The 15,708-nt window shown below is 45.0% G+C and overlaps 1 protein-coding gene across 1 annotated transcript in view; it reads left to right on the top strand.

Moving 5' to 3' along the window:
* Nucleotides 1–15,708, top strand: part of TTN (titin) — a 241,675-nt gene that overhangs the window by 38,494 nt on the left and 187,473 nt on the right. The window contains exons 43-44 of the mRNA XM_085065641.1: nucleotides 1,204–1,260; nucleotides 12,868–15,402. Coding sequence (XP_084921767.1) covers nucleotides 1,204–1,260; nucleotides 12,868–15,402 — 2,592 coding nt within the window. The remainder of the gene's footprint in view (nucleotides 1–1,203; nucleotides 1,261–12,867; nucleotides 15,403–15,708) is intronic.

Below are 15,708 nucleotides of genomic sequence, written 5' to 3' on the forward strand. Positions count from 1 at the left end.
AGCAAAGATGTGCTTTTTTTCATCATTGTGGATCACGCCTTAGTCCCATGAACATCCCACAAGCTTAATTGGTACCTAGAATTAGCCAAATAGGAATAGAGCTCTTAAATGTGCAATCACTCATGTTTAATAGCATTATTTTAGCACTAATATATGATATAGTCTATCAATACTAATTACTGGGGTTTTCCCCCTAAGTATATTTTTTATTCCTGCAAAATATCTGACCTAACCCTTTTCCTAACTTTATTCTTACCTAGCAAAAGAAGCACAAGCCAAAGCAGTAGCAAAAATTACTCTTGAATCAGATACTAAAAGCTTTAAAGCAGCCAAAGATTATCAGTTTAAAGCACCTGAAGTTAAGCAAGAACCTTCAAAGAAAACCTCGAGCTTGTTTATATCTACATCCCAAAGACCATATGAAACTGAGAAGCAAAGAAGCAGAGTATACTATCCTGATGTTGTGCCATGTGAAGACATCACAGAAACTGACGCCAAAGCACCAGAGTTTCTTGAAACTCTGCCTTCAGAAACCACTGTAAAAGAAGGAGATGATGTGTTTCTCTTTTGCATAATGAAAGGTGTGCCTACACCTTGCGTAGTCTGGCTGTGCAACCAGCTAATAGTTGAGGAGTCTGCACTGTGTTCCATAAAACATGATGGGCCACTGTGCAGTTTAAGATTGTTGAAAGTTGGTCAGAATCACAAGGGTATATACAAGTGCAGAATAGTTAATCCTGCAGGACAAGCCGAGTGCAGCACCCATCTGAAAGTGACAGGTTGGCAACTGCATGTTCCTTCCAAGTATCAATTCCTCATGCATAGCATCATTGCATTCCAGTATATTCATTCTCTAGAAGTTGATAAAGGACGAGAAGTATTTCATTAGTCTGCGGATTGTTGAATGTTTTCTTCAGGGATTTATGGCATGATAAAGGCATGTTGCTTTAGAAACTTTCCCCCACCCTGCGAAAAGAAAGCAAATCATAGAAAAATGTACATTGCAAACAAGTTTGAAAATATTTGATTACTCTGTTCCCAAAATTTATCAAGTGTTTGAATTGTTTGGCATGCATTTATGTGTGTGTATGTACATGTGAATTTACGTGTATTTGCAAAACAGATTGGATGTTTTTACTCTATGAAGTGTGACTGGCACATTTAGCAACCATAGCTCAAGAATCTTTGTCTTTTTTATTCTAGCTCCTGAGAAAATCGTTCATGAGAAGCTAGAGGAAGAGGTTGAAATGGAAGTGAAAGGTACAATCACCAATGAAAATAATTAGTACAAGTAATTAGAAATGTTGTGAAAAGCTTTTATCAGCTTCCATGGAGTGTCTGATGGGGAAAGACACACTTTAAAGCATATTGGAACATGTTGCATGTTTGTTTTGATATGCAAAGGGTTACCTGCATTATAAGGTTATTTAAGTTTTAAAATATGTTTAAAACTTCAAATTTATAATTGTGCAACCATATTTTAAACTTCTACTTCATGCTTTGCAGCTGTTCACAGAGCTCTTATTTGTTCAATTTCCTTTTGAATGCATGGAATAGTTTACTTCAGAAGGAAGTTATACAAATCTTAATTGTATTACTTTTAAATAAGTTAGCAGCCTAACATTAATCAGTTCAATGGACACTGTTGGATGGATAGATGAAGTATACTAGAGAGCATTTGTTGTTTAGGTTATGTGAAAGCTACACATTCCCATTGATTCCTTGCACTTTCTTTTACATACATTAATTCATCATTATACATCTCTTACCCTGGCTTGCAGATAGCATACGTGGTTCATGTTGCTTGCTTTTTTCCCCCGTGCATAACACTGTGAAGTTAGTGGCTGTATTAGTTCGAATAAACGCCTTCTCATTTCATGTTACTTACTTTAAAAAAATATATATTTCAAAATTTTTTCAATTGTTTGAACATATCTACAAACAGAGGGGTCAGAAAGGGCGTTTATTCTACTGTCTGCAAGTCAGGTAAGATTTTCTTCTTTGCCACCCAAAGACACACAGCTTTTCCAGGCAACAAAAACATACACGCAGAAGAACATGTTATTTTGAAATTCTTTTTTTGCTTGTTCAAGAAGAAATTTCCACAGTCTGAAGAAAGAACAGACAACGAACGATTTTCGTGTCAATCTTTAAAACAGAGCAAGGCGTTGCGTTTATTCGAACAAATATGGTGAGTGAATTACTTTTTTTTCCTGGGTGTGTGATGAAATCTGTTGCATGCCCATTTTTTATTTCAATATATTGCTACTTTTTTACAACTAGACGGTAGGCAGAGCGTGACACGTGGTAACCCAGTCTCTTTCTCTCGCAGGGCGGCGCAGCACGGTGGATTTCGAGGGACGCGGCAGGGCGGCGGTGCTGGCCTGTCCCCAGAACCGCAAACCCATCTTCACACAGGGCCTGAAGTGTAGCTCTGTCTTCGAGGGGGACCCCGCGTTCTTCCAGTGCAAGCTGGTGGCACGGCCAGCCCCGCACATGGCCTGGTTCCACAACAACCGGCCCGTCCGGCAGGACTGCCGCAAGGTGATCCGCACCGAGAGCGCGGAGCACACGCACTGCGCCAGCCTGGAGCTGCGGGACGTGCGGGAGCGCGATGCCGGCAGCTACCGGGTGTTTGCCATTAACACGGAGGGCTCGGCCGAGTCCGCTGCCTCCCTGCTGGTGGCTCGCCGTGGGGAGCAGCGCGGCTGGGGCTCGGCCGGGAGCGCGGAGCGGATGCGGCAGAGCTGGCAGTGCCTGCTGCAGCAGCGGCGGGAGGACAGGCTGCGGGTGGTGCTGCGCTGCACTGGCTCGCCCTTCGACAAGGGGCAGGAGGCCGAGCTTGGGGACCTCTCTCTTGCCCGGGGCAGGGTACGAACCATCTGCTTCAAGAGCCTGCCGCTGGCGGCGCCTCGCTACCCGGAGCTGGGGCGCAGTAGGGAGTACAGGGGCACTGTGGTTGATGGTGAGGAGCTGCTGGAGGAGGAGATACGTTGGAAGCTGCAGAAGCTGCGGGAGGCAAAGAGGGCGGCACTGAAAAAGAAGCAGGAATCCCTCGTGTCCGTGCCCCGGGAGGGCCCTCCTGGGAAGCCCAGCCCTCCTGGGAAGCCCAGCCCTCCTGGGAAGCCCAGCCCTCCTAAGGTGGCTGCCACAGTGGTTGCCTCAAAGCCTCTCACAGTGCAGGTAGTGAAGCAATACTCCATCCCCAAGGCCGTGGGGAAGAGATGGCAGATGCCAGGTGGGTTCCTGGAGCCCTGCCCACCTCTCTTTCTCCATGAGGTCAAGTCCCAGGAAACTGTTGAGGGACAAAAGTGTACTTTCTCCTGCCTCTTCCACGGCCGCCCACAGCCCACGGTCACTTGGTACAACAATTCCAAGCCTGTGGGGCGCGTCCAGGGCACTGCTGTTTACACCACGGAGTGCCGCTCCGTGCTGACCTTCCCATCCGTGCTCCCACAACATGGTGGCACCGTCACCTGTGTGATCTTCAACCCACTGGGCACAGTCAGCACCTCAGCTGTACTCCATGTGAGGCGGCAAATGCCAGCCTATAAGTACGCAAGGAAGGAAAAGGAGGAGATGAAAAAGGAGAAGAAGGAAGAGGAGGAGAAAGTGAAAGAGGAAATAAGGGAGAACGAAAAGAAGGAAGAGGAGAAAGTGAAGGAAGAGGAGGAGAAAGAAGTTAGTCTGGCCTTTGTAGCAGAGAAGAGACTGCCAAGTGCAGTTCCAGTCTCAGACATGCTGTCATTGCCTGTAGAAATCAAAGTCACTGCCCCCACTCCAACACCAGAGCAAGACACAGAGATGAGGGAGACCCCACGACTCTCTCCAGAGCAGGCTGCTTCCACCATAAAGCACAAATTTAAGTTTTCATTCGATACAGGAAATGAACCACCCCAAATTGTGAGAGAAGCCCCAGCATTTATTCACTGCCATGAAGGAGAGGAAGTGGTGTTGGAGTGTGCTGTGTCTGGGCAGCCCCCACCAGCTGTGACCTGGTCCTTGAATGGCCAGAGCCTCTCTGCCAGTGAGAGGCTGAGGTTTGAAGAAGGCAAGAATGGCACATACTGCTTACACCTTCAGGGGGTCTCTGTTACAGATGCTGGGCGATACTGTTGTGTGGCCACAAACGTGGCTGGAACAGCACAGACTGCCTCTGAGCTCACAGTGCAGCCCCGTGCACCCATGTTGGATAGCAAGGATGGAGGCACTGAGGAACTGCCTGCCATGGACCATGGTCTGCACCTCCAAGGCCTCAGCACACTTGGGAAGGATGAAGAGGAACAAATTGCATACCCCAAGGAGGAGGAAGTCCACCTGCCCTGGTCCCTGAGGTTGTCTCCACCTCCTGCTGAGCAGTTGGAAGAGTGTGAGGAAACTCCTCCCTTCAGGGAGAGTGAAATGAAGGAAACAATGCTGCTGGATATCACAGAAGTTTATGCAAGGCAAGAAATGGGCAATACAGGAGAAAGTGTGAGTTATTCAGATACTATTTCTGAGATAAGGCAGCACAGGGGAAAAGCTGTCTCTGAGGAACACAGCTTTGGAATTGATACCACTGAATTTCATGCTACCATATCCAGGGAAGGATGTGAACTGGTGGCCAAGGACTCAGGTCACTTTTCTGAGGAGCTGGAGCCTGAAGGAGGCAAGGTGCTACCACATACAGATACACTGTCCTGGGATGTCTTGAAGTCACCATTTATGGAAGTGCAACAGCACATACCTGCCTCTGAGCAGTCTGCTCCAGCAAAGGAGGGTCAGGATTTATCATTTATGGAAATACAAAGGCAGACACATGTCTCTGAGCAGTCTGTTCTGCCAAAGGAGGGTCAGGATTTATCATTTATAGAAGTGCAAGGGCCAGTGCATGCCCCTGAGCAGTCTATTCTGGCAAAGGAGGGTCAGGATTTATCGTTTATGGAAGTGCAAGGACAAACACATGTCTCTGAGCAGTCTGTTCTGGCAAGGGAGGGTCAGGATTTATCATTTATGGAAGTGCAAGGGCAAACACATGCCCCTGAGCAGTCTGTTCTGGCAAGGGAGGGTCAGGATTTATCATTTATGGAAATGCAAGGGCAAACATATGCCCCTGAGCTGTCTGTTCTGGCAAGAGAGGGTAAGGATTCACAGTTTTTCATTCCTGTATCACCTGTGGTTCGAGAGGGAAGTGATGTCTGCATGGAGAGTGATGCCTCTGCCTGGGAGGCAATGACTCCTGATGTGCCTCCTGTGGAAGAGCCAAGCATGCCCCACGTGCAGGACCATATTGCAATCACCCCCACAAAAGAGGAGTTTGGCTTTTCTGAATTCTATGCAGGAGAGCAGCAGGAGGAACAGGATAAGGAGCAAGAGAGTTCAGTTGATATTGAATGGGACATTAAAGCTGATGATCATCTTTGTAAAGAAGAAGTCATTGGTTATGGTGATGCCACACACTGGGAAATGCAAAGGCAAATACTTCAAGAAATGCAGTGTGATGAATGCAAGCCTTCTTTGGATTTAATCCTCACTCCTCCCAGCATAGAAAACTCAGGTCAGGTTTTTACTGAGGCAGCTGAGGTTCATCAGGAAGAAGTGCATTTCAGAGAGCAGCTGTTGCCATCTGAGGCTGAGACCGAGATCACATTTGATCTGAAGAAGCTTGTGGAGGCTTTCCCAGCTGCAGAGACTGTGAACACAGAGCAGGCACAAGCCCCCACAGCTCTGGAAAGTGTGGAGGTAAGAGTCACTGGGTTTATCTCCCCTGTGCACCAACAGCATGTGCTTGAGGAAGAGATGTCTCTGAGTGAGGAGCTGCGTCAGAGCTACAGGATGCAGCAGGAGGAGGTTAATGCCCAGGAAGAGGAACAGCCAAGAGAAATCACAATGGCTGATTTGCAATTTCCTAATGGGGACCTTGGCAGCATCATATCTGCTGAAGAGGAACCTTCTGCTGAAGAAATTCACAAGTCAGAGGTGAGTGTCTGTGGAGAGGATTTGCTTGAGGAAAAAATCCCTCACTTTCTGGTGGAGTCCACTGCAGGTTTCCAAAGAGGAGTTCAGGAAACACATGTGTGGGAGAGTGGGGAACGACTGGAGACCACAGACTCCCAGAGTGACAGCTTCATTTTGGACTTGAAAAAAGCTGCACGTGAAAAGAAAGCCCAGGCTGGGCATCAGGCTGAGGAAGACAGTGGGTCTGGGATGGAAAAAGTCTTTGAGCCAGGAATGAGCAGCTTCACCTGTGAGACAGAAAGCATAGATTCCCCCGAGGAGATGCTCAGAGACAGCCAACAGGAACCAAAAATAACCAAGGGCTTCTCTTTTGGGCAAATCATACTTGGGTTAGTAATGGATGATCCTGTGACACAGAAGGAGCAAAGGAAGGAGTCTTGGGACAAGAAGAGGACTCTCAGTGAGGAAGCCTCTGAGAACAGCCTGGATGGAGAAGAAATGTGGGAGGATACTTCTGCAGGTCTGGAGCCCAGTGCTGTTCAAACCTCAGAGCTGGAGCCTGATTTGTCCCTGGCCAATTATTTAAGATCCACTGGGATATATGAAACTCCAGCTCTCAAAGGGACAGTTCAGAAGGAGCAGCAAGAAACCATCACTTCACTGGAAGTGGAGGAGGTTACCTTCAGCATGGTGTATGATTATTACAACAACCATCAGGAATTTGCCCGGCCCTTCTCTCCTGAGTCAGAAATGTCCATAGAGCTGGAGACTGGGAGCAGAGAGGAGTCACCTGATTCAGACCGCTTCTACACACCTCCCTCCTCAGTGGAAATCTTTGAAACGGCCTCATCATCATCCTACCACACGCCACTCAGCACGCCCGAGCGCTACTCCACACCATCTGAGGGCTCAGGGTACAGCACGCCGCCCGAGCGCTACTCCACACCATCTGAGGGCTCAGGGTACAGCACGCCGCCCGAGCACTACTCCACACCCTCCGAGGGCTCGGTGTACAGCATGGCCCCCGAGCGCTACTCCACACCCTCAGAGGGCTCAAAATGCAACACACCCTCAGAGCTGTATTTCACACCCTTTGAGGGAACCTACTCTCCATCAGGGGACAGCACGCCTCCAGAGCGCTACCGGACACCCACTGGGGAGTATAAGGATGCCCTGACCATGCTCCCCCTCTGTGAGAGGAGGCATCAGCCTCCAGACCAGAGCCAGGCAAATGGGTTTATGACCCCCTGTGAAGCCCTGGAGCCGTCAGGCAGGGACATGCCGCCTGCGTTCCTCAAGGCATTGAGCACGAGGAGGTTGTATGAGGGCAGCACATTGACGTTTGTGGCTGAGGTGGTGGGTGTGCCCCAGCCAGGAGTGAAGTGGTATCATAATAAGTCCCTGTTGGAGCTGGATGAGAGAGTGCGAATAGAGAAGGATGGGGACACATGTGTTCTGGAAATCGCTAATGTCCAGAAATCTGATGAAGGACAGTATCTGTGCCATGCAGTGAACATCGTTGGGGAAGCTAAAAGTATTGCAGAGGTGGAAGTTTTGCCTGAAGATGGAAGGTCACTGGCACTGCCACCCCCTGTCACCCACCAGCATGTTATACACTTCGACCTGGAGCCAAACACATCTTCAAGGTCCCCTTCACCACAGGAAATCCTCCTGGAAGTGGAGCTGGATGAAAATGAAGTGAAAGAGTTTGAAAAGCAGGTCAAAATCATAACCAGCCCTGAGTTTAGCCCAGACAAGAAGAGCATGGTGGTTTCCCTAGACGTCCTTCCACTTGCCTTGTTAGAACAAGCAGCAGGCTTGGCAGCAGGGGGGAATGAGGATGTAAAAATTGATTTCCAAGTAACTGAAATGCCTCCACGCTTTGCCGTGCCCATTACAGATATTAAGGTGACAAAAGGCTTGGATGCAGTTTTTGAGTGTGTTGTAACAGGTACTCCTGTCCCAGTAGTTCAGTGGTTCAGAGGTGACAGCAGTGTGACACCTGGCACAGGGAAGTATGTTGTGAGTCAGAAGGAGGGATTTCACAGTCTGAAGGTCCAAACTGTAGAACCTTCTGATAGTGGCTGGTATCACTGCCGGGCAAGGAATAGGCTGGGAGAAACAACGTGCAAAGGCTCCCTTGTGGTCATGGCTCAGCAGGAAGGAAATGCAGTGAGCAGTGAGACACACACAGACTGTGAACCACACAGGTCCCAGAAGTGTGACTTGCTTTTGAGTAAAACTGTGAGTCCAGGTGATCAGTCAGAAATAGAGCTGGAGTTTGAGTTTGAGCCACAGGGAGATGACTCAGAAAAAGCGATCCGACTGCTTGCAGTGACTCAAAAAGAGCAGGAAGTGGAAGGGGAGAAGTGTGTCAACATTAGTTTTGATGTGTTTGCAGAGCCATCCCAAGAGGAACGGGTTGAGTTTAGGGCAGAGGACTCTGAGAGCTGCAGCTTTGAGTTCCAGGTCACAGAAGCTCCTCCAAGATTTGTGCGGCTCCTTTCTGACTACAGCACATTTGTAGGTGCCTCAGTGTGCTTCCAGTGTCTTGTGACTGGTTCCCCCCGTCCAAGTGTATGCTGGTACAAGGACGGGGTGTTGTTGCAAGGGGATAGGTACTGTGCACAGGAAGAGCAGAACGGCTTGCACAGTCTTACTATTGAAAACCTGGTGCAAAGTGACAGTGGGCAGTACAAATGTGTAGCTACTAACAGGGCAGGAGCTGCTGAGACTTGTGCTATGTTAACGTTGTACTAAATTTCTGTAATTTATTTCAGCGTCTGTCTTGAAATACTAAGTATTTTTATGATGCTGTTCACTGCAGGTAAAAACGCAGCACTGATTTTAGGGGCATTGTTTTTCATCTCTTTAAGGATGAAGACCACTCTGTGGGCATATTTGTGTCTCACTTAGATTTGCCTTCTTTGGGGAATATAAGTGAGATTTAATCCATGCATAGATTTTGTGCACACTTTCTGCACTGAGGGATATTTCAGGCTCCTTCTACGCTCCTTATTCATTCTTGTAAAGATATTTTAATTGACACTCATTTGCGTAGGACTGATTTTTTGTATAATGTACATATACATGTGTGTCTGTAACAGTGCAATCACTCTTGTTTTATGTAGGCTAGAAATCACCTGAAAATGTAAACACCACTTTCTTTCTTGTAACCTAAAGGTATGGAACACTAACTTATGCTTGCTGTTTAGTTTGGGTATAGTTCTGTTACAGAACTCCTTTAATTGGTATTCCCCTTTTCACAATGTTGTGCCAGAACATGATTCAAATCCTGTTTGTGGTTTCTATCACTGCAAAATTCTGACATCCATGGGCCTCATTCTACTGACTCATGGAATTAAATGCCTTTTTTAAGTAAATGAAATTATGCTGTTGCAAAGAAAAGCAGGAAAATGGGAAGAAAAATGAAAATTTTGCATTGGTAGAGACTGGACAGGATTTTTTTCTCTATTACCAAGTAATAAATATGAAAACATATTTTGTACTGTATTTTTAGGAGTTAAAGGGAAAGGAGAGAGGGAGCATAATAATAAAAAATCAATGATGTTACTGTAAATTCATTAAAATAATTTTGGTTGTCCCTGTATTCCGGTGTCATTCGTAAAAAATGCATAGTAGTAAAAAAGTAAGATATTTTTATGCAGTATTCTTGTTTCACATTAGAACTACATCTCTACATATTCCTTTTTTCTTTCTTTTTTTAAAATTTTATTTATTAATAACAGTTAAGTGTGCTATGTGTCAAGATGACCAGAAATAAGTGGAATACATTCAGTTGTTATCTGTGGCATTTTCTCAGCACAGGAGATTTTTTACATTAATGTTCTCAATGTGAATATATATTTTTATATTTAAAGTAATGCTAATATTTGGGAGGAATAAGCAGTAGCTGACATAATTAAATCAGAATTAAATCTGTGTTACATAAACAATGATAAATTGATTAAGAAAATCAGTTCAAAGGAGTAAAGTTATTAATTAATGTTTATCAGAAACTAAATAACTCTCTAATGCATGTACCAGCTTTTCAGTCACCTATATATCAAGGTGAGATCTTGAGTTCAAGATCCCTAAGCAAAAATTAGTTTTACTTTGTTTATCTGTTCATGAGATTCTTTGAGTTATTTACCAATTGCTGTCACTTGCCTTGCAAACAGCTTTAAGCAGAGTGGTGATTTTAAGCATAAAAACTATTCCTATAGTATGTTGAGTTCTGTTCATACAATTTCTTATTTCTGAGTTTGATGTGTCCTCACACTGAGAGCAGCATGCCTCAAAATATCTATAATCTTCTAAGACTATCCCATCACTCACCTGGGATAGTAATTTTTGATTAAAAGATTCATCTTGCCCAATCACATTGCCTGAAATAAACTTAAAGTCAGGAGTGGCAAGTTCTAATGACCCAGCACCCAGGCAAAATGGCTCAAGTGTTTAGGCTAATACAAATGTGTCTGTTCAGTTTCTTCTCAGTCATGACCCCTTGATAAATATTTAACATTTGTATGTTAAAAGGCAGAGCTAATTGTGATTTCTCATAGGCAATGGTGGTATAAAAGAGAAGCATGACTGTCTGATCCAATGTTGTGCTGGGAAAGAATTACTCCATCATGTGTCCTTAATCCATTCCTTGTGTAGATGTGTAGCACTAACTGATTCATTAGACAGCAGATGTCCTTAGGGAAGTTGGCATGACTTGTCTGATGTTCTATGTCGGCTGTGACAGGAGGGGTCTTTTAGTTCCAAAGTCAGAGAGGTCAGAGGCCCATTGATTAGGTCCTGTGCAATTGTGACGTGTGTTAATTTTGCATGCAAATATGAAATTTTTTTGGCAGAAAGAGGCCCATAACTTGGTTTTGAAGCCATAAGCCAAGCAGGTCCAAGTTCATGTTCACATCTGAAAGATAGGGTTAAGCAGCTTTATCTGTACCCATGTAGTGGTGTTTGTGGTTTATGTACATTTATAAGTCTTGATTTAAGTTTCGTACATTAGCCAGAAGTATCTGGTTCACCTAAGCTACAATTATTAAATCTGGAGTAATCCTAGGTTTGAATGAACTTAGTCTCGGACAATTGGTATACCTTGACTATCTCTTTTCAAAATTTTGTGTTTTCATAGGAATCAAAAAGTTCATAATTTTATTTTCAGATTTAATGTTGTCTTCATTTCTATGAAACAAGTACCTTATAAAAAGAATTAATTATGTCTGTCATCAATGTGTATTGAATGTTAACATGTATGGTTAATTTGTGAAATAAATATGAAATTGTTTAAGTCCATCGCTTCATGTACTTTGTTCATTTTACAAGCTTACCTAAAATATGAAGAAGTATCTGTATAGTTCTTTCGTAAATATCCAGGAACACACAAAAGTTCATTAATTTTTGCCACACTCCTGTGTGTAAAGCATTCTCCTGTGTAAGCATGTGTTTCACTCTGCAATTTTTATATTTTTTATTTTTATATTTTATTGACCTAATTCTGCTACCCCTTCTGAAATTTACTTGCACAATTTATTACTGTTTTAACAAGGTTGGTAAGTAATACTGAAGCACTGCTGTAATCCTTTTTTTTTACTTAAGCATCTCGTCTCTGCAGTTAATCATTGCATGCACTGTGCTATGTCATGTATATTATGGTATTTGTGGCAAGACTAATAATTACTAAAACCAATTAGAAAGAATTGGGTGATAGAGTCTGTTCTTTTTTATATTTGTTGTTGGAGTGCAGCAAAAATTAATATCTCTCAATCAGCTTTAAAACTGAAGGCACTGTAACTGAGAAGCTTATCAAGCCTCATCATTAGAGTTCCTGGAGACATTAATCCACTCACACTTTTATTCTTTTAAAAAAATTCTTATATCTTTCCAGGATCAAATACTGTGGGCCTTGACTGAGCAAACTTGACTCAGTGAGGTCGACAGTATCTGATTTCCAAAGGTTTTCCTTGCATCGTGCTGTTTGTGAATGGTTCTATTCCTGGAAGTCCGAGATTTCACTGATGTTTCTATTGTCAAACATATGCAGAGAATGGCATGTTCTTGACCTCTGCTTCCTCTCATTTTTAAACTATTACTGTAACTAGAGTGGTCCAATGGATATAAGTTCACAAAGCAAGAAAAAGAAAAATCTTAAGTGTTCTGCTCTCTTTTTCTTTGATGTTGTGGGAGTTTTAATATGCAGCATCTTGACAGGGAGGAGTTCAAAAGCAGAGATTTAAATCAATTATATTAAATCAAGGGTTTAGACTTGTAATGTTCATAATAATGATGCTGTAAACCTAAGGGTCTAATGACAAAACCAGGGCAAAATTGGTAGAGTAGAGATAATCTTTTGGTGTGTTAGACAAAAGGTAGGGTTAAAGGAGATGGACTATGCATCAGAAGAAAGGTTAGTGTGCTGAAATGATTGTGGGTCTTTTGATGGTTTGGGGTTTTTTTTCAATCCTAATTGTGGCATTCTGCCTTTTTTTGTTTGGGTTTTGAATTAAATCAGGGCCTTAGCACTATTCTGCTGTATTTTTTTGCATAGGTGTACATTCAAATATGTATGTCACATACCACTTTAATGATATCTGTGAAATGCATCGGTGTTGCTTGATTGTTACTTGCACAGCGCACCCTGAAGGGATATGCCTAACCCATGCTGTGATGTCAGGTTTAAAGACACATCCACCCTCATCCAGATAGGAAATTCTTAAGGAACTTGACAACACAGCATGTCGTGCTGGTTTTGGCAGGTGTGACAGCAAGGGGACAACATGGACCTCATGTTCATTGCTAGCTGCTGTATAGTATTGAGAAAGCCTCCAGCTATAGAAAAATAGTTGCCCTAACACTGTGTATTGCTATCTATGAGTGTTCTCATAAAATCCTAGTAAAACTAAACAATTTTTTTCCATACAGACATCGCTAGGTCTCTTATTGCCTCTTCTGAGGAAGGAAGACATGAAGGCTACAGCAGCGGCCTTCAGTTGCCTGATAGAGAGAAAACACTTGAATTTGAGCCTGAAAAACCAGTTTATTTCAGCAAAGCAAAGATGAAAATGGAGGAAGAGGGAAAAGCCCCTGTTTTCCTCAAACAGGTCTCAGATGTTGATGTCTGGCAGGGAGATGTAGCTAAGCTCTCTGTTACTGTTACTGGCAGCCCCACACCCAAAATCCAGTGGTTTATCAACAGTATGAAGCTAACCCCATCCACAGACTGTAAATTAGTATTTGCTGGCAATGACCACAGCCTGATCCTGCCGTATGCAGGTCTGCAGGATGAGGGTGAGTACATGTGTGTGGCCAGCAATGCGCACGGCGAGGCCACCTGCAGCGCCCAGCTCCGTGTGCGCCAGAGGAAGCCAGGATTCCCTTGCTTTGCCAGGGCGCCAGACAGCATGCAGGGCTCACCGGGCTTCACAGCAGTCTTTGAGTACACCGTGGTGGGGAGGCCGTGCCCCAGTGTGCTGTGGTTCAAGGGCAGCGAGCAGCTCTGCTCTGACGCACGTCACTCCATTGCTCACGGCCCTGACGGCTCGGGCTCTCTGACAGTGTGGGACTGCACGGAGGAGGACACTGGGTTCTACACCTGCAGGGCCGTGAACGCCCTGGGTGAGGCCACATGCTCTGCTGAGCTCCTTGTGCTGCCCGAGGAGCATGTTGTGTGCAGGCAGAGCCTGGCCTTGCAACACTCGGCAGTGGCAGAGGACCAAAGCCCCCTTGTCTATGAGGAGGCTGCTGAGCTTCCTGCAATGGAAGAAGCACTCAGTCTTGAGGCTGTGAGGGAGCCTTCAGCCCTCTTTCAGCTCCAGATGAGCCAGGCAGTGTACATGCTGCCCAGGGAGGATGTCTTGCCTGGCCTGCCACCAAAATGTCTGGCAGTGCAGAGTGTTGAAGAGATGCTCACCCAGGTGGCCACGACACAAGAGAGCAGCAGGCTTCTGGCAGAGCCTCTGGAAACCCTCCCAACCCAGGGTGTGGTGCCTGCAGCAGTGATGGAGACACAGCTGCCAGGCTGCCTTGGGACTGTAGCTGCACAGGTATTCGTAGCCAAAGAGAAAATCATCCCCAAGACAGCAGAGCAACTGGCTGCTTTGAAGACAGAGGCTTCACAAACCCTTCTACAGGTGTCAAGCACCACTGAGAGTCATGCCATGGATGGTGACCAAATCCAGATCCTTGAGGGCTTTCAGATAGCACAAGGTGAGCTGAAGGCTGAACCCAGATTTCTCTCTGAATTGGCCTTCACTGAGGGCCAAGCTGTCTCACTGGAGAACATTTCTTTCCTGGAAACAGCACAGGAAGATTTTGCTGTAAGAATACAGGAGGGACAGGCTGTGAGATTTCCCTTGCTGCTGGAAGAAAACCTGTCCATGGAGGAAGAACATGTTGATCTTTCCAAGCCACTTAAGCAGTGGCAAAGCGCAGAGAGACAATCCCATGAAACAATGTACTCTGACCATCTCCAGATGAGCCAAGTCCTCAACAAAGACAGTGAGCTCACTGCTCTGGCTCCCCAGAGCTGCAACTTAGACATAAAATCTCAATTCATAAATGCACTGAAAGCTGCAGTGGTAAGTGAGAAAAACCTCTTGTTTTCAGAATGGTTGGCTGATAAAGAAAATGTTGAAGTACAGGCAGTAAACATTACCAAGGAGAATAAACATACCTTGTGCACCTCTGTTGTGACGGCAGGAGGATGCAGTCCCATAGAAATCCAAGTCTCCTTGGGAGAAGTCAGCATTCAGACAGCTGACCAGGAAACAGTCATTAAGGACGTTTTCTGTTCTCTTCTTTGTGAAGATAAATGTCTCCTGACAGGTGAAAAATCCAAAGCATTGCCATTCTGTGCCAGTCCACTTCTCTCAGGAAAACCCTGTGATGAAACCTTTGAGCTGGAGCCCCAGCAAGCTGAGGGGACTATGGAGTCAGAAATACCACTGGAGCAACTTTTGTCTTCACAAGTAATCAATACTGTGACTGAGCATGGTCAAATCAAGGATGTGGGTGCAGCTAAAGCCACTGCTGATGTGTCCTCTGCAGGTGATCTTAGTGAGACACCTACAGAAATATTGAAAAGAAAAGAGAAAAGGGAAGAAATGGATGAGGAAGAGGGCACACAGGGTCTGGAAATTAGAGCTGGAAAGCTAGAGGATGATCTGGACAAAGAAAGTTATCCCATCATACACAGCAAACTGCTGGACACTGTTGTGGAGGAAGACGAGAGTGTCAGGCTGGTGTCTGTCATAACAAATGTCAGAGAGGTGAATTGGTACTTTGAGGGTAAACTGGTCTCTTCAGGCGACAAATTCAAGTGTTTGCAAGATCAGGACACGTACACACTAGTAATAAGCAAAGTGTGCGGGGAGATTCACCAAGGAGAGTACACCTGTGAGGCGCTGAATCAAGGTGGAAAAAGAGCAACAGCAGCAAAACTCACAGTTGTTAAAAGAGGTTGGATTATGGGGATAAAATAATTATTTTAATGCACTGCTCTACTAATGAACCTCCCCTACTAAGTGTATCTTTGGATAGAGATACAATATTAAAACCATCATGCCACTAATCAGAGGGCCCCCTTTCTCTCTGTATTGATGGTCTCCTTTTACCACATTGCAAGGCCTCTCACTTCCATTATCCCAGTCTTTGGTCAGGAACTTCGTTGTTTCATTGCACTAGCATGGTCAGGACAAAGCTGTACCTCAATCCCGATCACTTCTCCTATTGTTGCCTAGGAAGTGGACCTGCTTTTCCCATTTT

The sequence above is a fragment of the Lichenostomus cassidix genome, chromosome 7, assembly GCF_008360975.1.
Source record: "Lichenostomus cassidix isolate B80296 chromosome 7, HeHo_3.0, whole genome shotgun sequence".
Lineage (NCBI taxonomy): Eukaryota > Metazoa > Chordata > Aves > Passeriformes > Meliphagidae > Lichenostomus > Lichenostomus cassidix.